The 20,681-nt window shown below is 62.8% G+C and overlaps 1 protein-coding gene across 5 annotated transcripts in view; it reads right to left on the bottom strand.

The window, feature by feature from the left end:
- GRAMD4 (GRAM domain containing 4) overlaps positions 1-20,681 on the bottom strand; it is a 72,585-nt gene that overhangs the window by 28,172 nt on the left and 23,732 nt on the right. For 4 of the 5 annotated variants that reach the window (XM_058740979.1, XM_058740983.1, XM_058740980.1 and 1 more), the window contains exons 2-3: positions 9,981-10,191; positions 6,196-6,316 (exon numbers count right to left, since the gene is read on the bottom strand). In XM_058740979.1, the coding sequence (XP_058596962.1) occupies positions 6,196-6,316; positions 9,981-10,191 (332 nt within the window). Of the gene's footprint in view, positions 1-6,195; positions 6,317-9,980; positions 10,192-14,441; positions 14,463-20,681 lie in introns of those variants that run through there. The other variant, XM_058740984.1, reaches the window with a different exon arrangement.

Raw genomic sequence — 20,681 nt, forward strand, 5'->3', positions numbered from 1 at the left:
ACCCACTCACCCACTCATCGGCCCACCCATCCGTCCACCCACCTACCCACTGACTCATCCATCCACTCACCCACCCACCCACTCACCTACCCATCGACTCATGCATCCACAGACCCGTCCGTTCAAATACGCACTGAGCACCCACAACCACTAGAGCACGAGCCTAAGCTGTGGGGATACGTAGATAAGGTGCCGGCCACCTTCACTCTGTCACACGAGAATCCGGCTCAGTAGGGGAGACGCGACGTGAAGTTCCCACGCGGCGCTGGAAGAAAGTGGGGGCAAGCCCACGTCACAGGGCGGCCTACTGGACCAGTGTGGCCTCGTCCATGGGGGTCTCGGCAGGAGGGGACCAGCCGGGGGGCGTAAGCGGGATCCCATCCTCCGGCCTCCTCACCGCCCAGGGAGCGGGTGAGGTGTTCAGTGGGCGCATGTGGAGCGTCAACAAGAAAGCTCCCAGAGCTCGCGTGGCTCCTGACGAAACACATCCCACGGAGCTCGGTTCTGTCCTCTTCCAAAGTGCCCGTCAGAGGACACTGCCAGACCCTGGACACGGAGCCGTCAAAATACCACACGGGCAGGCCCGCTGGAGCTTGCTCCCTGACTTCGTCCCCCACCCAAGAGTCCCGTAGCCCTGGGTCCCACGGGGGTGGCTCCTCTGAAGTAGGAGCTGGGCAGGCGGGGCGCTCAGCCGGGCACTGAGACGGCCCTGCCTGGGGCGGGCGGAGCTGGGCTCTGTGCCTGTCGAGGAGTCGGGGCCCAACATCCGCAACGAATAATGGAAGGGCAGATTCTCACCGGGAGTAGAAGGGATCCGGATCTGCCTTCCTCTTCGCTGAACAGCACCGATATAACGGCAGGAGCAGAGTCAAACTAACAAACAAAACGCCAGACTCCCAGATGGACATCTGTGGGCCCACATCCACCACCACGTGGCCAACCCCACACCTAGCCCTGCAGCCAGTAGGCCTGGAACGGGGCCTCACCTTGTCTGGACAACTCCCGCCCCCCTCCAAACCGTAAGCAGGCAGCAGGCAGCTCCCAACGCCCCTGCTGGCAGAGGACTTGGCGGGTGAGAAAGCGGTTGCTTGCCCTCAACCACCCAACTGGCTGCTCAGAAACTTCCCTTCCCTCCAGGGCCCTTCCTTGAAGTCTAGGCATCAGAGAGAGATGCTCCAGGCCACGGGAGTGAAACCCTCTCAGGCGGGAAACAGACAGCCACGCTGACCCGCCGTGGCTCGGAGCAGGAAGGGGCGCACCGGGGCTCAGAAGCAAAGGGCGTCCTCTGTCCAGCCGCACTCTGCATGAGCTAACTGCCGTCTGCCCATCTGCGTCCGCCGGGAACCCACATGCATCTGGCACTGGGTGGCGTCGGTGGCCCAGCGAGCACGGTCCCTACACTGTGGGGGCTCAAGACCCCAGGGTGGGCCCCCCAGGGAGGATTCCACGGGCCTTCGCACAACACAGAACCCGTGCACGGGTCAGGGAGGTTCAGGCTTCGCCTGGCAACCAGGAAGCCCCCAGGCCCCGGAGGCCCCATGAGCATTTCCTCCAAGAGCCACATCCCACCCCAAGTCCCTTTCAGAGAGAATCTCCTTTCCCAGGGCCCACACCCAGCAGGAGGTGGAGAAAGGCACAGAAACTGCGGACCACTTACTGTGTGCTTGTGCTTAAAAAGCAGTAACAACCGAAATGCATCTCGGGCTAAATGCAAAAGCACGATGCTTTTAACTTACTTATGCACTTCTTTAACAAATTTAGGCTCCTGCCTCCAGTCACGAGCCGGGACGCATTTCCAACTCACAGTCTCCACCCTACGTCATTTTCTCTCAGGAACATTTGTACTGTTCAATATTTCATAACCAAGAAAGCCGCTGCACACTCGGGCTATTTCCTCCTCCCCGCAAAGAACAATAGCCTGCTTTCTGGGATAATTGAATGGAGTTTTCACACCGGCCACTTAGGCGTTTTGCAGGGGGGAGCTGAGGCCGCGAACGGGTGAACGTCCGCAGCCGGCCGCTACCCGGCGGCCGAGTCGAGGACTAGAAGCGTGGGTGCCGACCGCAGACCCAAGCTCCCCCGAGCCCACGTCAGCACCCCTCCTGCGGGACCGGGGCACAGAGGCCGGTCCAGCAGCAACCCAAAGCACCCTGTGGGTCTCAAGGATGCTGTATATCCTCTCGTGCACGCTCTGCTCCCCCAGCTACTGAGTGGGAAGAAACGGCGGAGGAAGAGATGGGCTCTCCTGTGCAGATTCCAACCCGACAGAGTTTTTCTGCAATTAATTCCTCCACCCACACGACCCAGGACGTTGTGCCAGATGCTCAACAGGGGCAGCCTAAGGACCGCCTGAAACTATGAACCTGGCCAGAGGAAAGAAACTCGCTGCCCAGGGCACAGGCGGTTGAACCCGGCCAAAGCCACACAGCAGGTGTAACTGTGGGACAGGGACGCTGTCCAGGTACCATTCTGGAGGGACCTCCGGGAGGCAATGGAAATGGGAGAAAGTGAGACCGGGATAACGTCCATCTAAGGAGGAAGTTAAGAACGCACGTGTTTGTTTCTACAAACGAGTCAGTGGAAGCATAAAGCATAAAATCAAAAGACACTGGTTACCTATAGAGGAAAAGAAGGAAGGGGCGGGCACAGGAAGAGAAACCCATTTCTCTGAACATGCCTGGACTCTGCAACCATGCGAGCAATTTTAGACGACTGCAAAAGCAAGTTTGGTTCTAACGAGAACTCTTTACAATACGCATCACGGGACAAAAGGACACAGCATCACACCTGGGACACTCTTCACCTGAGTCTCATCCTGAGGGAACATCAGACAAACCCAAACTGAGGGACGTGCACTCTTCAAGAACGCCAACATCAGGAACCACGAAGGCAGGCCGTAACGGCTCCAGGAGACGGACCGAAGAGACGGGACGCCTGAACGTAACGTGTGACCGGGGACCCTCTTCGGCTAAAAATTACAGGAGAGCACACTGTGACAGACAGTGAGGCTGCAGTAAGGCCTTAGGTTAGATAATCGTGTGGAATGGACGCTAATTTCTGGAGGTCGGTAACGGTACTGGTTCGGCAGGTAAGAGAGTACCTGCTTTCAGGAAACACACACAGGAGAGTTCCAGAACATCACGTCTGCAGAGGACCACAGGCAGGTGCATGGAAGGAAGGACAGGTGGGTGCACGGATGGACAGATGGACGGATGGTTGGGAACGGGACAGACAGGCAGACAAGCACGGTAATATGTTGAACCTTGGGGACAATCTGGCTGAAAAGACTACAGGGCTCCTTTGTATTATTCTTGTGACCTTCCTGCCAATCGGGAATCGGGTCAAAATAAAAAGTGAACGGAAAACAAGAGTCATCTCTAAAAATCTAAATCACTCACGAGAACTAGGATTTTCAGCCTGAGAGATCAGAGAACAGTCTGACGAGGTGGAGTAAAGACACTGGGACGTGAGAACAGGGTCTCGATGGGAAAAACCGCGCACCAGCACTCGCGGCAGCCGAACGCGGAGGCAACGCAGGCGCCTGTCAACAGATGGACACACAGACACAATGCGGTCCAGTCACACAGCCAAACGGCGCTCAGCCTTGCACAGGAAGGGGGTGCTGCCACACGGCCACGCGGATGAACCTGAGGACATGGCGCCCGACCCCAAAACAAACACTGTAGCTTCCACTTGCATGAGGTCCCTGCAGAAGCCAAACCCCCAGAGACGGACGGAAGGACGCTGGCTGCCGGGGCTGGGGGAGGGGCACGGGGACTTGAGGTTTAATGGGCACAGGGTTTCAGTGTCACAAACTGACCACACGGTGACGGGCGTGTGGCACCGCGAACGTGTCAACACCACGAGCAGTGCACGTCAAATGGTCACGATGGCAAATCTTGTGTCATGTATATTTTATCACAGTTTTTTTTTTAAAGGAAAAAAACGAAAACCCCAGGTATTGGATGTGAATTCGAATGATCTGTGTGAACTCAGGACGCCCTATCTCTGCCCACTGGAAACATCTAGAAACAGTGACAGCAGCGAGGACCCCAGAAGGCTTATTTAGCTTCTAAACACCACTCTCGACCGAAAGGAATCAGGAGAAATGGCTAATTCCAGGACGGGGGCAAGAGACGATGAAGAGCCTGGAGCATCCGTCACACCAGAGAGCTTATGGAGGAGTGACTGACATCGGAAGGACTCAGAAGCAAAACCGAAGCACCACCCAAGGCCCAGAGGTGGGTCTATCTGGGCACCGACGGGTAGCAGCGATTCAGACACGTCAGCTGTGTTTAAGGCCATGATCGCATGAGGACAGCAAAAAACCCACAAAAGCCCAACACCCTCGATGGTCACCTTTGGGAGATGCTCTAAGTAGGGAATCAGCTCATTATTCTGAAAACCAGACAATAAAGGAAAAAAATTCAAGCATGTATCCTGCCTCTGCTTATATGAACCATCCCCGGGAGCAACCAAGTAGTTAGGTTTTCAGAACTACGTCAGTGAGTAAATGGAGGACGACTGGAGGGGTCGGGAATGACCATTCTGGAACGTCCAGGGCATGGCGGATGGAAGCCATGACACCCAAGGGCGGACACCACCTCAGGGAAGCCGCCACCGAGGGAGTCCTCCCAGAGAGCGCCCCGTGTGGAGTCCACGGGGATGCCCTGAGCTAGGTCCAGGGCGGAGGCCCCGCCAGAGCTGGCCTGGTTTCCTCCACGAAGAGCAGAGACGCAGACAACTGGCAACACAGGAGCCTGGAGAGACGCGCCAGCCGCTCCACGCGGGGCCTGGGTGCCGTTCTCAGAGTTGCGGAAAAACCGGCAGACAGTCGGGAAAATCTGAGCTTAGGACGGGGGTCTGACGACGTGAAAAGATAACCTGATGTTTTCAGTAGTGAGTATCAGACTCACGGCTTTCGTTTTTAAAACACAACGAGCTGCCTGCTGAAAATACAGACGAAGGATGGGAGGCTGGCGGGAACCCGCCTGCCGCGGCCGCCTCTCGCTGGAGCTGATGGTGAGCGCGTGAGACGCTCTACCTCTGTGTCTGTCTGAAATGTTCCTAGTTCAAAACGAGTGCCCACAGCTGCCACCCCACGGCTGTCAAAACCGACCCGGACGGTTTCGCGACGTGAGCTACCCAAGAGTAAACCAGAAGCTCTTTTGGCAAAACACTGAGGCCGGACCCGAGGGCTCCCCGCCACGGCTCAGACACCCGCTGTCACGTGCAGGCGAGGGCCCCCACGTGGCTGCAGAGCAGGGGCGCCCACGGCTAGAGCTCAGTGGACACTCAGTGTGTGGACCCCGAGGGAGAGGTGTCCGTGGGCCGGCGAGGGCACAGCCGCTGGGTCCGGAGCGCAGGAAGGAGACAGGAGGGGAGGGGACCTGCCCGCGGACCCTTCCTCCTGGACCCGGTGGCTCCCGGCCAGGAGGCCGCGCCTTCCTCCCTGTATCGTCCCGGCAGCTGTAGCTGCCACCGCGGCATCAGCCGTGGAGGCTCCACGTGGCGCAGCGGGGTCACACGCGTGGGCGCCGGGGCGAGTCTGCCTGCTTCCGACCCCTCGCCGGCGAGAGGGCTTCCCCGGGGAAGGTCACCCTCCCCAGCCCTGCGGTTCCCGTCTGCAGAGCAGGGAGACAGAGGGAGGCGGGACGTCAAATGAGATCGTGTGTGCGAGGACCCGGGAGACGCCTCCGCAGCAGTTTCTAACCATTGCCACGCGAGAGGCCACGGCTCGCGGCAGCGGGGAGGTGTGGTTAAGCTCGCCGATGGCCCAGATCCCGAGGCGTGCGGCCACCTGGCGACGAAATCCTCGGGCCCCCCCTCCCTCCGCGATGCGATAGCAAACAGACCAGAGTGGACAGTCTCAGTCTCTTCGCCACACTCTGACCCGTTCTGGGCTAAGTGCTGGAAATAATGCACCAGATTCCCTGAAAGCATCAGACTCTCCAGGGAGCCTTTTATCCCTTCCCGGTGGCGTCTCCCTCACCCCCGAGCAACATCGCAGCTGCGCGGACAAGAGCTCGGGTCTTAGTGGAGCAGCAGAGGGAGCCTCAGGAAGCCCGTGCCCACGGGGCCAGGCCCGTCCCCACCACGACCGAGCCCAGGGACAGCGGTCACGGGGCTTCCCCAGCCCAAACAGCCTGTGCGCTTCTGCGGGACGGCGTCCTCCCATCCCCCGCCGGTACTCACGTAAGAAGTGCTTTTCCAATAAGGCGATCTCCAGGTGACCTTTGATCTCATTTAATCGGTCAAACTCTGTCCGGTTAAAGTCCTGGACTCCTGCAGCCATGATGAGGGTCCCCGGACCGGCCTACAAAAGACACACACCGAGACTCAGAGGAGCCGCCTCGAGGCGTCCCGCGTGCACGTCAACTGGTTCTCCGCGGGGTACCCCGAGGACCCCCCATCTGCAAGGGCCAGGCCCCCAGAGCCCCCGGGAAGACAAGGAGGGCCTCTGCCACGAAGCGGGTATCCCTTCACCTCAGCTTCACCTGCCGGTGGAAGGGACATCTTCAGCTGCTGGTGGAGTCCAGGCGAGGTCAGCGTTTAGGAAGGATTAAAAAAAAAAAAAAAAAAACCCACGATGCTAAGCCTCTTGACGGCCACAGCACTCGGGCCGCAGAGGGAAGGAAACCACAGAAACCCAGGCCGGCCAGCGCGGCACCCTCCGGGGAGGCGGGTGAGCCCAGCCACGAGACCTGTCCCCCTCGCGCCCCAGAGCTGGAGTGACAGGACTCCGGGCCGGCGGGGTGGGCACGTCCACGCGCCAGGCTGCGTAAATCTGCAAGAACGGCGGTTCCCGAGGCGAGCAAACTCCGGACCGGGGCCTGTCCCGTTCCACGGAGGGCTAATTAAAACCACCGCCTGACGTCCCCAGGGGTGCGGGGCAGGCTCCGGTTACAGATGACCGCGGCCCGCTGCCACTCGCCCGGGGGCCTGGCACGGTGGCTGCTCGCCTCCTGCTGACGGGAGGGGAAGGGGTGCAGGGCAGGCCGGCACAGCCAGGCCCCCACCCACCGGGCGCACAAGGAGCGCTCGGCTCACACACCGGACCCTTCCACGGTCGCCCCCACAGCTGCATCCTGACGCTGGCCTGGCCAGAAGCAGCAGCCGTGCGTCCCCCGCGATGCGATGGGGGAGGATCGGACTCCGGGCTGGGGGAGGGTGGAAGGGGACCCACAGCCCGGACAGGGCTCGACAGGCCTCGTGACCCCTCCTCCATAGACACAAGCTGCCTGCTCCAGGCCACACCCCAGCAAGCAGACGCTGACGGTGGGAGGCCAACGGGTCCCGTGGCTGCCCTGACACTGAACCTGTCGGGACTTTCTCGCGTCTGGGGCGTGAGTCCCCCTGCTGACCTGCACCCCCCACGGCCCGGCAGCAGTGGACACTTCCAGCTGCCCTACCACGAGGAAGAAGGCGCATGCCTGACCCACTCACCCTGCAAACGAGCGCGACCCTCCCCTGCCCGCCCCTCCCCCTCCCCCTCCCCCACCCCCATGACGGCCAAGGCAGCAGCCACACAGCGGAGGGCAGAGGCCGGCCAGGAGAGGCGGCTCCGCACCGATGAACGCTCGACTCCATCCCATCCGCCAACTCCTCCCCCAAAGCGAGCAGGATGACCCCCAGTTTATGGGCCGTCTGAAATGCTGTGATGCGGGTCGGGCTCTGGGATGCTGGAGTCGAGGCCGTCTGGAACCTGCCCTTGTGCTTCCAGAATCCCCACAGGGCCCCCTCGGGTCTAGGAGAGCCAGGGCCCCCCAGGGTGTGGGGCAGACCGAGCCGGACCCCAGTGGACGGCGGGAATGGGGAGGAGCGGCTCCGGGGAGCCGAGCGGCTGGCCGGGAGCACCGATGGGGACGGTGGGCCGCAGGTCTGAGCCCCTCTGCGAGCCCCTTCAGCTGACCCCTTCTCGGACCCCGCCCCCCCCTCCCCCCCCCCCCCCCCGCCCACGCCCTTGCCCTCAATCACCACGTCCACTTGTCTCCTCTGCCCGGGACACGGAGCGAGAGCAGCCAGTCACAGAAGGGCAGGTGCTATAGGCTTCTCTCACGTGACGCCCCTGGAGGAGTCGCGCACAGAGACAGAGCGGGTGGGTGGGCGCCAGGGGCTGGGGCACGGGTGGGGACAGGGCTTCAGTGTGGAGAGACGATGGCGGTTCTGGAGGCGGACGGGGGGTGACACGCTCAATGCCGGCAAACAGAACACCCGACCGCGGCTAAAATGGGGAGTTCTACGTTAAGTATGTTTTACCACAGTAAGAAATCTCAAGTGAAGAGAACAAAGTCTAAGCACGGAGGTGTCCAGCCTCCCTCACAGCAAGAGCCGCGCCATCAGAGCCCCACTCTTCACCCGTCAGGCCGGCAGAGCAGAAAGCCTGAGGGCGCCCAAGCCGGTGACAGGCGTGGGACGTGGGCCCTCTCAGGCGGCCGTGGGAACCAACTGTACCCCGCAGGAGGGCGGCCTGGTCACAGCCACCGGGACGACGGATGCCGTGGACCCAGCACGCCCACCTGGGGGACACGGGGTCACGGGTCACGGGTCGCTTCAGTGGGGAGAGCTGCACGTGTCGCTGGCACAACCCTCGTGGCAGCCCAAGCCCAGCCCCCGCCACGGACAGAGTCCCGGTCGGCGGTCTGTTCATACAGCCCCTGTGCCGCACCCTCAGACGTGACCTCAAAGCAGGGCATGGGCACGGCTGGGTCCCGAGACCCTCCGCACCACCAGCCGCCACCCCCACGCAGGGGCCGTGCTCTAGGGTGAGTCCGGGTCTCTCTGCAGACAGCACCCAGGGCAAGGCGGCTGCTGCTAAGCCCCAGCAGGATGGACAGACGGATGGAGCACGGAGCCGGAAGACTGCTCTGCAGGATCCCTGTCACACCCCAGGGTGAGCTCAGACCCGCGCGTGGGGACTCATGCTCCCAAAGTGCCCCCGCCGCACTCGACCCAAAGACCACCGTCGGAGCCGTGGCTCCCGGTGCCCGGGGGGCACGGGCCAGAACGGGGGACACACCGCCTTCCTTGCAAGACAAGCCTGTGGTGCTCTGCATCACGTGTACCAGGAGACAAGGCAACAAGGGACCCTGCGGCTGGAGGAGCAGCTGGGGGACCGCGGCCCACACCCCGGCAGGCTCCCCTCCCGGCTCCGCAGCGCCCGGCCCACCTGATCAGGCAGCCCGGCTCCGAGTGAATTATTCAGTCCCGCCAGGAGCGGACTCGTAGTCCCCGTTCTGGTCTGAGGCATTAATAATAGAAGGAGCCAGGGAGGACGAGCACTCACAGCCCACCCCTGGAAAGGAAACTAGCTGGGGCGCTCAGAGGAGAAACCAGCAGACTGCCAATATGGTCCTCCACGCCGGGCAGGATGGCTGTGGACGTCTTCCCCGGCGACAGGGAGGCCTCAGGCAGCGGTGCCCACGACGGTGAGCCCCGCGATCACACCTGGCCAGGGAGCCCGCCCCAGCCCCCGAAGACACACAAGCTTCCAGAAGGCAGAGCCCACTCAGGCCTGGTTCCCACCGTAGCCACGCTGTCTAGCTGCCCCACTAAAGGGCACCCTGCTGACGGGCCCACAGCGGCCGACGAGGACCCAGCCTGGGCTCGGCCAGCTGCCGAGGGTCGGGAACGTCAGGCTGGGGTCTCTGCCTCACTTCCGCACCAGAAGTCGGCCAGCCACCCAGAAAACCAGTGAGGAAAGAAAAGAAATCCAGCTGCTGGACAGACCCATGGTGAAGGCAGGCTGTCTGATCCTCAGTCGGTGGGGGGTATGAACCCCGGGCACTGAGGGCCGTTCCGGGACAAGATGAGGACAGAGGGGAGGCCAGCCCGGGCAGAATGGGGCTGCCCAGTGCACGCACTGCTTGGCCACCTGAGGTCGGGGGATGGCCCCCAGGCCTACACTTCCGGACACGGGGACGAGGCCAAGCAGAGCAGAGGGCATTCCCGCTGCCAGGAGGCCCGCACAGCATACTCACAGGGTCCCTCAGCTCCTCGCTGTCCCGGGGCGAGGTCCGAGGTATTCTCAGGGGAACTTCATCTCCGCATTCGGTGTCCGAGGCATTTGGAGACTCTGCTAGATCGAGGAAGTCATCTCTCTTGTGACCTCTGAACCTGATTTTGTCCAGCCTCCTTAGCATGTTCAGCACTGAGCCTCTCTGCTTTACCTTAACATGACGGTCGGGGTCCCTGCAAGAGAAGGGGGGAGGCTCGGTCACTCGCCTGCCGGCCACCTGCCCACGTGACACGCCCAACAGCCTGAACACACGGTTCTCCCGCACACATCTCGGTCCCGTGGCCAAGCCCTGTCCTCAGGGAGCGGTCAGTCTGGCTTTTCAAGGAACACTCGGGACCCACCGGCTCCCACCTTGCACCCACCAGCCTGGGTCCCTCCATCACCCCCACTCAGCTGGCCAAACTCCTACCACTGCCCCCGACCGACGTCACCCCCCCCCACCATGTACCGCACAAGACAGGAGGAAGCCAAGTCTGTCAGCAGGACCTTCCTGGCCATAAAGACGGCCAGCCTGGTGCATGGGAGGCCAGAGACCCTGGGTCTCATCAGAAGCCCTCCTAACCAGCCAACCATCAAGGACATGGTCAGAGCTGTGGCTCCACACACTGCCCAGACAGAAGCAGACACCCGAAAACCGCTAGAATGCTCAGAATTAGGGCGTCTCAGTGGCTCCCTTCTGAACCCAGTGGGGCCCCGGCTTCGTGTCCCCCGACTGGGCCTGGTCCCCTCGCCCAGGTCACCACCCAGGCTGCTCTGTCTGCCTAAAGCACCTTCCCGCTTGCCTGGGCAGCCCTTGCTCGGCTTCCAGAGGCGGCTCATTCTTGCTCAGAGAGGTCGTCCCACACACAAGGGCTGGTCAGGAGCCCCGCACTCACCTGCCTGCCTCCCCAGCACGGCCCCAGCCCACAGACTGCCTGCCGGGCTCCTCTAGCCGGGAATGACGGCAGCAAAGACCTGACCTGGGGGGTCACACCGAGGGAGGACACGTGTAAGTTCAGACCCACGTGCTCACCCGGGGACGGACGTGTCGTGGGGTGCCCCACATCTCTGTGCCGTGGCCAGGAAAGGCAAGGCGCCCCACCAGGACCCCCAGGGACAGAGCCAATAGCTCATCTGCACGTCCAGCCGACCTCGCTCCAAAGCCTACAGCAGAGGCCACAAACCCCACCGGGTCCCAATCGCACAGCTCCTGGGCCGTGAGGCCTTGGGTCCCTGCGAGGGCGGGGGCCTGGACAAGACTGCTGCAGCCTGCTTTGCTGCTTACCGCCTTTCTAGGCCCCGGCTCTGCCTCTGAGACGGGAATGAGAGCAGTAAGACCAGAGAGTTCCAGGAGCTCCAGACCAGAGAGCTCCGGGGGCTCCAGATGACGCATCCCGGGAACCTGCCGCCGGCCCCAGAAAACGGGCCAGCACCCCCAGGCAAGGCGGGCAGGGAGAGGGCTGAGCAGCATGGAACTCGTCCCGGGCTGTCCCACTGGGGAAATCTCACGGAGAACCGCAAACGCGGGGAGAGGCTCTTCCTGTTTGGGACCGTTTGGGATGGAGCAGGCACAGGGCTGTCAAAGGGCCCTTGGATCACAGCCCCTCACTGCCAGGGGCCCTCTGCCCCCTCGGCAAGCTTTCCTGCCCTGAGCAGGGGATGCCAACAGTGGGGCCCGCAAGACCCCAGCCGAAATGGACCAGACCTTGCTCTGGTCCTCGAGAACAGCGGAGGCATGTGGGAGGGAGGGGCTGCAGGGGCTCCTTCCAGCCTGCCTGAGACACTACAACGTGGCCCCGTGTGGCCCTAGGGGCAAAAGCCACAGGACACACAATGCCCAGTGTCCCCAGGGACCCAGGGGAGCCCAGAAAGGGCGATGGGGGCCATGGGGGAGGGGCAGCACTGCTCGTCTGGAGGGGTGGGGGGGGCGGCCACCTGGACAACCAGCTGCCATGAGCTCCAGATGGATGAAACGGGTGAATGAAGGAAAACACAAACACACACACACACACACACACACACACAAACATGAAGAAAAGAGAACTTCGTGCCAACCAAGTCCCTAGAGCGGGGGTAACAGTCTGTGTAATAGAAATGACAAAAATAATCACAGAGTAAAAGAGTCTGATAATCAACTGGACAAAAGTAAATTTCCACTTGCTAAAAACAACGCAGTGGGGGGGAGGGCGCCTGGGAGCCTCAGTCGGTTAAGCGTCCGACTTCGGCTCAGGTCATGATCTCACAGTTTGTGGGTTCGAGCCCCGCGTCGGGCTCTGTGCTGATGGCTCAGAGCCGGGAGCCCGCTTTGGACTCTGTGTCTCCCTCTCTCTCTGCCCTACCCCACTCACACTCTTTCTCTCTCCCTCTCTCTCTCAAAAGTAAATAAAACATTAAAGAAATTAAATGAAAATGCAGTGAAACAAGGGGCACGTGCAGCAAATGTGCTGTACTGAACGATCACTGTCTTTGTCCTGAGACCGCTTGAATAAACGGGCAAAAGTTCCAGGACCCTGGTCCGCAGACGGGCCAGTTCCCCGGGCAGAGGAATTCACAGCAAGAGGAAATCGACCACCACTGGAGCAAAAACCTCCAAGTTCACTAAAAAGGAAACCAAAGCCACCGCACGCGGCAGAAGCAGCGGGATCCGTGCACAAAGCCGCCCTCGGAACCAGTGACTCCGTCTCCAGGGCAAAGCCAACACGTGGGGCGAGTCTCACCCTCAGATCGAGTTGTGACCCAGCAGCCCTGCCCGCTACGCACCCGCCCCCGGACGGGGCAGGGCAAGGGGTTCTGGCACATCACGTGGGACTCCCACAGGACACCTTCCCCGAGTGACACAGGCGGCTCTGACTGCCATCCCGGTCCCGTTAAGGCAAACAGGTGTCCAAAACCAGTAAAGGTGACACAGGACCCTGCATTAGGTTTATGGGCCCACAGGTGGCTTGTAAAATCCTCCTCCGAACGTCCTAGGACGCTTTCCTATTGCTTTTTTGTAAGTCCATTTATATTGCGAGAGGGCGAGCGAGCAAGGGAGGGGCAGAGAGAGAGGGAAAGAGGGAGAACCCCAGGCAGGCACAGCGCTGTCAGCGCGCAGCCCAACGCGGGGCTCGAGCTCATGAACCGTGAGAAGGTAACCTGAGCTGAAGTTGGGTCGGACGCTTAACCGACTGAGCCACGCAAGCACCCCCATTTTTTCAGCTCAGAAATAAAAATCTGGGTACAGGAAATGCAACAACGCAAAACCTACTCCCTTTCACTCCAAAAAGACCGGCTGGACTCCTCGGCGTCGGGGGACAGTGGGGTGCGGAGGCTCGCGAGCCGGGACACCTGGCTGACTTCTGCCCAGTGGAAAGCAGTCGGGCTTGCTCCTGTACTCCTGGCACGGCTCTGGCCGGGTGGGCTCTCTGTCTGGGGCTCTCTATGGCCCCTGAAGCTGGGGCTGCTGTCCTTCCCGGTTCAGCTCCGGCAAGCTAATGAGGCGGGGACACGAGGACAGGGGACAAAGCACCGAGTGTCCAGCCCGGCACCATCAGAACGCAACGCACGCCTGGGCCCGGCCCCACACGCTGGGCTAGCCAGGGCCACATCCCTCCAGCCGCCAGCTCAGCCCAACCCTGGGCTCCTCCTGCTGGCTACTCTCGTCAGCCTGTGATGGCGGGGGGGGGGGGGGGGGGGGGGGGGGGTTTAGACACACAGCCCACCAGAGAGAGGGGCTCCCAGAGGCCCACTCCCGTCCCCGTCGCCCTGCTCCCCCAGACCCCTTGGGCCCCTCGAAGAACGAAGCACCCGCACTGCTGTCAGATCAGGACCACAAGCCGTGACTCCCCAGCCACCCCAGCGGGGGCCGGCCCAGCCTGTGAGGGGACCCCACCGTGTTGCCTCCCTGTGCCGGGCCAGAGCGTAGCCCACCCCACTCCAGGACGGCTGACCGCACCTCAGTCAGACCTGCAAGGTCTCTAGTCCACGTAAGGTCACGTTCACCAATTCCGGTGGACGTGAATTTGGGGAGGACACACCGTGCCAGCCGGCACACCCCCCACTTTCAGAGGTAGACGGAAAACCAATATGGAGCATCGTCTCAGACACAGAGAGGAGGCCAGATCTCGGGCACCAAGTGTGACCCAGAGGGAAGCTTTCCACACAGAGCCACAGTCGAGCGGGCACGCTCTCGACCCATCTTCTGCACCTCGCGTTCCGGGTGCCTGCGGCCACGTGTCCCCAGCCCCCCAGCTAGTCCCCCACTCCCCCACCCTACCTTCCCGCCACCCTCCCCACAACCGGCCTTCTACAGGCACCCGCAGGCCACCCCAGGCAGCTCAGGGCAGCTCCTGTGAGCCCACCCCCCCCCCGCCCCCTCCCCTGCCCCCTCCCAAGGTAAACCAGGCGCTCAGCGGAACCCGCTGCCCCCGGCCCCGCAGCCCTCAGAGGGAACACCTCTCTGTACCTCCGTGCAGAAGCAGGCACGCCAGGAAAGGACCCTGGCCGTGGCTACTCCAGACCCCCGCCCAGAGCCGGGACGGTCTGCAAGGACCCTGTAACCGTCTGCCCCGGGTGCAAGCACGGGGCACCTGGTGCCCTGGCGCAGGGCGGTGGGGCTCGCCCAGCTCAAGGCAGCACCCACCAGGCCCCGCGCCCTCCGCACGCGGGACTGAGTCCGGCCGCGCCGGCCCGAGGCACAAAGCACGCTGCTCTGGGAACCCGATGAATGCCTTCTGGACACACAAAGGCGGCACTGTCTAGGGAAACTGGACTTGGAAACCACAAAGGACTTTATTTCCCTTCCCAGCCAAGGTTTTTTAAACGGTGGGTCCGGGTCTCCGGCCCCGGCCGCGTCCCTGCCATCCCGCCTCGATGCGCAGTGCGCACCACTCCCCAGCCTGGCTTCGTCTCCCGGGTTACCTGGCGGCGCTCCGGCCGATCCAGGGATGAACGGTGTCCACTTTCCCACAGGATGCAGGCCCGTCCTAAGCCCCATTCCTGGGGAGCCACCGACGTGGAGAACTGGGCGCCTCCCCCCTCCCCGCAAGCCAGTCCCAGAGACCGCCTGGCCCTCTGCCACGTCTCCATCCTCTGGGAACACGGCCCCAGACTCCTCGGGCGGAGTGGCCTGGGGCGGCCGCTGTGGACCCCGAGGCTTTGCAGGGGGAACAGGAGGGCCAGGGAGGAGGTGCGGCCTCAGGTGGGTCCCAGTCAGCATCCCAAAGCCTCGCCCCCAGAACCCCGGCACCCACACAACTCCTGCCCGGCCCTGCAGGGCCCTGTGCTGGGCCCTCCGGGGAGGAGTCTGAGGCCTGAGACCCACAAGGCACGCAGGACCACGGACGCTGCCCCCAACCCCGTGCCAGGCTCACGATGTTGGCTCGCACCCATGACCCCCGGGTTTCCCCAAACCAAGGCTTGTCTGGAGCCACATCCCTCACCCCCGACGAACACCTCGGTCCTGCAGGCTGGGCATGGTCGGTGAGACCCCAAACGCTCCTGGGGTCAATACCCAGGCGTCCTGCCCCAACCCAGCACCCGCCGCCTCCCTGGGGGCTCTGCTCTGGCTTGCCAGCTGCGTGCGGGGCACCTCGCCGGTAGCTCAGCTCTGCCCGGCACAGCACGGAGCCGCCGCCTCCCGCTGGACGCTGTCTACGTCACCAGCTGCTCCGGCCACGACCTGGAAGGAGCCCCAACCTTGGGATCACCCCACGGCACCTGCCAGCCAGCACGGCCCCCACCTCCAAACTGGGCCACACACCCGTGTGCCTCTCCACCCCGACCCCTCCCTCCTCCCCAGCTGAGCCCCCGCTCCACGTGGCAGGAAAACCAGAGCCCGTGCATCCTGCCGGGGGCCCTCCCGGGGCCTCCCGGCCCGGCCTTGGGGGTCCTCTGCCGCCACATTTGCTCCTACTGCCGGGCCCTTCTGGTTCGGGGGTGTCTCCCATCCCAGTGCCTTTTTCTCCAAGTAAGAGCCATCACCCCATCTGGTTTGGGGTCCTGGAACACCCAGCTAGCTCCTTGTTTGGGATCTGTGTCCCCAGCCGCACACTGTCAGCACGCGGTCCCCCCAAGGGCAGTGGCAGCCACCTCCCTCCAGGGGACACGCCAGCCGCAGAGAGCGGGTCAGCGGGTCGGCCTCGGCAGGGCTGGCACGTGCCAGGGTCACACACGCTCGTCCGGCAAATGAAGGAATGATGGGCAAAGGTGGGGCCGCGCCGACGGGGCTCTGAGCACCAGGAAATCCGGGGCCCTTCGCTGGCTCCGGGCCCCCCGGCCACAGCTGCAAGGAGCTGTCCCCCCACAGAGCCCACAGAGCAAAGGGCCGTCCTCGGACTCTGCCCAGGAGCCCCGCCGAGGCCCTGCCGAGCTTACGGTCCCTAATCCGTGAACGCCTGCGGAAAACGCAACGCCAAGGCTTCAACAACCTGGGTGTTTCCACAAGGTGGGGGGAAGGGAGGCCTGAATGTCTTCCCTTGGCGGGCGTCTTCCGGGACCGTCCGTTCCCACAAAGGTCAGGCCAAAACCACGGTGTGCATCGAGCCCGTGGACGACCGACAAGGCCCACGTCCTGCCAGCTCGGCGACCCTGACGATCACCCCGGGGGGGGGCGCGGGACAGTGGGAGAGCCGGGAGGGCCCGATGGGCGCTGCCACACCCTTTTCCGCGACCTGGGGTCACACCACGGCGTGGATGGCACAGGACTGCGCAGGGAGTGGCCCCGGGGACCCGCGCGTGGAGACGAAGGTCAGGCGACTGCGAGGAAGTAAACGGATATGAGGCTGAGCGGCTCACGCTCACGGGCAGCACTCTCGCCGGAAAGCCGCGGGGCCAGTGGTGCTCATCGACGCTCCCCCGGGTCTTCCCTCGACCCCCACCCTCCCACAGGGACGGGCTCCCACAGGGACGACGGCTGGCGATTCTGTTTGCGTTAACAAGATGAAGGTGTAGACGGAGGGCGCGTCAGAGCCTCACCTGTTCACCTGCGACGGGGCGAGGGTGCTCCCTGCTGACGGGGAGGACGATTCTCTCGCAGAGGAAGGTTTCCTGGACCTCTGTGTGCCATTCACGGTGGGCGGCTGCCCCGTCACACATTCACCCTACGTTCTCTCCGTCGCTTCGTTAAGCCTACACTTGTAGCAGGCGCCCGTTTCTGTGGTGTGGCTGCTTCCGCCGTGGCCGTTTTCAAGCCACCAAAGCGACACGCAGGCCTGAGTGCACGGCGGGGGCAGAAGCCGCGGCCCCTGGCACACAGGATCTCCACCACCCAGACACGACACACACACGCCGCCCCGGGATCCTACCCGGTAGTGAAAGCAGTGACGTGGGGACGCCCGGGCGGCTCAGTCGGTTGAGCGCCTGACTCTCGATCTCAGCTCAGGTCACGGTCCCAGGGTCCCTGAGACCCAGCCCCGCGTCGGGCTCTGCGATGTGTCAGCACAGAGCCTGCTTGAGATCCTCTCTCCCTCATTCTCTGCCCCTCCCCACCCAAAACAAATACACGTTTTTTTAAGTAGTGATGTAATTCAGGGAGGAGGGATTTCAAGCACTGAATACCTCTGTCAGCGTATCCAACTGTACGTTTAGTGAGCTCCCCCAGTCCCCCCAACGTGACAAAGGTAACAGGGTGCCAGCAAGCTGCCAAGAGCTGCTCCACTGCCCTGTCCCGCTCCTTCTGCCTCAAGCTGTTGAGGCCACACAAGATCGGGGCTCAGTAAACATCACGGAACTCAGCGCTCCCACTTACCCTTCTTCCCCAGCAGGGCCCAGGGGTGGAGGCGAAGATTGGGAGCCAAGGTCAAAATGCAAAAACTTCGAGCCCAAGAGGGTCGAAGGGACCAAAGACAGTCCTGGAAGGCGGGACGCAGACAGCACGCTCACACGGCAGAGGGGAGGGGAGCCCCAAAGCGCACCCCACCGAGGCACGTGGGGCGGGCCACACCCCACTCACGACCCCCGCCATCCCAGCCCCCCTCGGGTCACCAACGACCAGATGTCAAGACCTCCCCGGGGCCCCTGGGGCCCTGCCAGGGACATTCCTGCTGTCCGAGCCACCACCAAGTGACCACCTCACTCTTCCCGCCTCTAGCTCTGCACCACCTGCCCGCCCAGCCGCGCGGCTCCCGGCCCCAGAGACGTCACCCTTGCTCGTGCATCCCATAGCACACTCGTGTGGGGGCACAGTGAGGGGGCACGCGCCCGTCCGAATTGGTCCCAACTGTCCTACGTGCCACACGCGTGGAGAACCCACCGGGAGCGGGCTCTGTGCTGAGCTCGGACCCGAGCTGTCTCTCCTCACCATCCAGGCAGGGAGAGCACCACCGGCCACGGCAGCGTGCCCGCGGGTGGGTTAGCCTGCCTCTGTGGTGCCCGGCTCCTGTGATTGTGAAGGGTGCGAACGGAACTGCCTTCTCAGAGCACTGCCGGGCATCACATTCAGTCGTGCCCGGCAGGTGGAAGCAATCCCGGGAAAGCCCCAGGTCCCACTCTCCAGAAACACACTTAGCAGACGTCACTAGCCCCGCACCTCCGTCCACCTCCACGTGCACCACTGTCACTTTTCCTTCGGGGCGCTGCGGTGACGTCCCCACTTGGAAGATGAGGGTAAGAGGCTCCAGGACACCCGAGACCCCCCAGTCAGCAGCGGCTCCCATGCCCCGCCCCCCCCCCCCCCCCCCCCCCCCCCCCGGACAGGCAGGAGAGGAAGGGGCGGGCGGTGGGTGAGCAGAGACCGCACGCGGTGGGAAGCCAGGGCCACGGTGCCTGAGACTGCAGCGAGGGTTCCGACCCGGCTCCGGGCAGCAGGCGGCCGATCAGGAGAGGGCGCGGCCACCCCCCGCCCCGCCAGCACTCCATCATCAAGGCTCAGCCCTGCCACCTGCCCTGCACAAAGCAGACCCCCGCCCTCTGACCCCCGCCCTCTGACCCCCACTGGGGACCAGCCCCAAGGATCGGGGGTGAGGTGCACAGAGGCAGGGCCACTCAGGTCAAGACCTGCCCTCCCTGGGCTTTAGAGTAGCAGGAAGAGACAGGAGTGAGCCAGGCCCATCCGGGGGGCCCATCTCCAGGCATTTGGGCCTCAGCCCAGGTGCACACAGCACAGAACCCGGACAGCCCCAGGCAGGGGGTCAGAACGCCTCCCGTGGAATGCTCACAGGGCACTGACACAGGGAAGGACGAGCCCCAGGCCTCCTGTGCACCCCAAAATCTGGCAGGGCCCCAAATCTCAGGCAAGAATGACAAGCTCCTGTATCCCAGGTGTCATACTTCCCGGTCACAATGCTGAAACAATAGTTCTATTGTTAAACCAACTGACAGAAGGAGAAACTGAGGCCGGGGAAACAGGATGAGAGGGAAGTGGCACATCAGAAACAGAAACCAACCTCACTGGACTCGAGAGCCTGTGCTTGCCCTAACCCCAGATGGGCCCAGCTATCAGCCCTCCCTGGCACATACCTCTATTAATGCATCCCTTACTGCAGGACAGCCCACAGGCCCCTCTGCCTAGGAGACCGAGTGGGGAGCCTGGCTGAGTGGCCACACAGATGTTTATTTAAGCAAAACAAAGCCAGCGAAAAAACCTAAAGTTTAGGAGCAGGTAGACAAAAACCTCTGTGTCCTGTAAGCAAACAGAATGAGCTAGTAAACACACACACAGATTTATTTCAATTCCCTCCACTGTCCTTAGCAACCGGGACCTGGGAAGACCCAGCCAGTGAGGCTGCCGGTAGGAACCACCTTCCAGAGTCCGGGCACCAGTCATGACTTCCTGCCGTGGCCCTGGCCCAAGTTCCTGAAAGCACAAAGGGGCGTGGCTCGCAGCTGTTTGCAAACGGGCTGTTCTCCAACTGCGTCTCACCAGGCAACACGCGGGGGGCGGGCGATCCTGTTCTGTAAGGGGCCAGGTAGGAAATGTCTGGGGCTCGGCGTGGCCTGTCAGAACTTCTCAGCTCCGCCTGCCACCGGATGGGTGTGGCTGCAGGCCAGTGGGCTAGGTTTGGCCACGGGCCATGCCCTAGCGTCCCTTGTCCTACGGCGATAAGTGCCCAGCAGACCAAAAACTCTCAAAACGGTCACGGCACTTACTGGCCCAGTAGCGGGGCGCCCGGGCCCTCCCTAAGCACTGGGGTCCCATTTCCTGAGCATCACACACTGACTGGTGCGTGTCCCCATCACCATCCAGTCTTCTTAAGGAAAGAGGTGAGGGGCGAGGGGCCATCCATGGCGACACCGGGGCAGCCTGGGCGGTCTCTAGACGAGATCTAGAAGGATCTTGGTGAGGGAAACCGACACGTCTCCGTGCACCTGGGTCGGGTGCCGGGGGCTTCTCCCACGTCCCCCATATCCCTCCTGAGGCAGCGGGGCTGGCTGGAAGGACAGCCAGCTGCGAGCGGCCACCAGCCAAAAGCACTGACCACCCCAGAAGGCCACCCCCTGGGTCTCAGGGCAGTGTCCCTTGCTCCGCAGTGACAGAGAGCACAGTGAAAACTCCAGGAGCCAGGCCCGGGCCCCGGCTCCCGCCTGCAACATCCAGTCCACGCTTCTGACTGTGCACTGTCCCCTCCCCACACGAAGGCTCTCCAACCACCTTCCCCCACTGTCCCCTCCCCAGAGCAGGAGACCTAACAGGGCTGTCACCTGGCCATCACCTGGTGTCACCTGCTTCCAGGTGGGTGAGGTGCATTTTAAAGAACTTCCTAGTCCC

The sequence above is a fragment of the Neofelis nebulosa genome, chromosome 8, assembly GCF_028018385.1.
Source record: "Neofelis nebulosa isolate mNeoNeb1 chromosome 8, mNeoNeb1.pri, whole genome shotgun sequence".
In the NCBI taxonomy this organism is placed as follows: domain Eukaryota; kingdom Metazoa; phylum Chordata; class Mammalia; order Carnivora; family Felidae; genus Neofelis; species Neofelis nebulosa.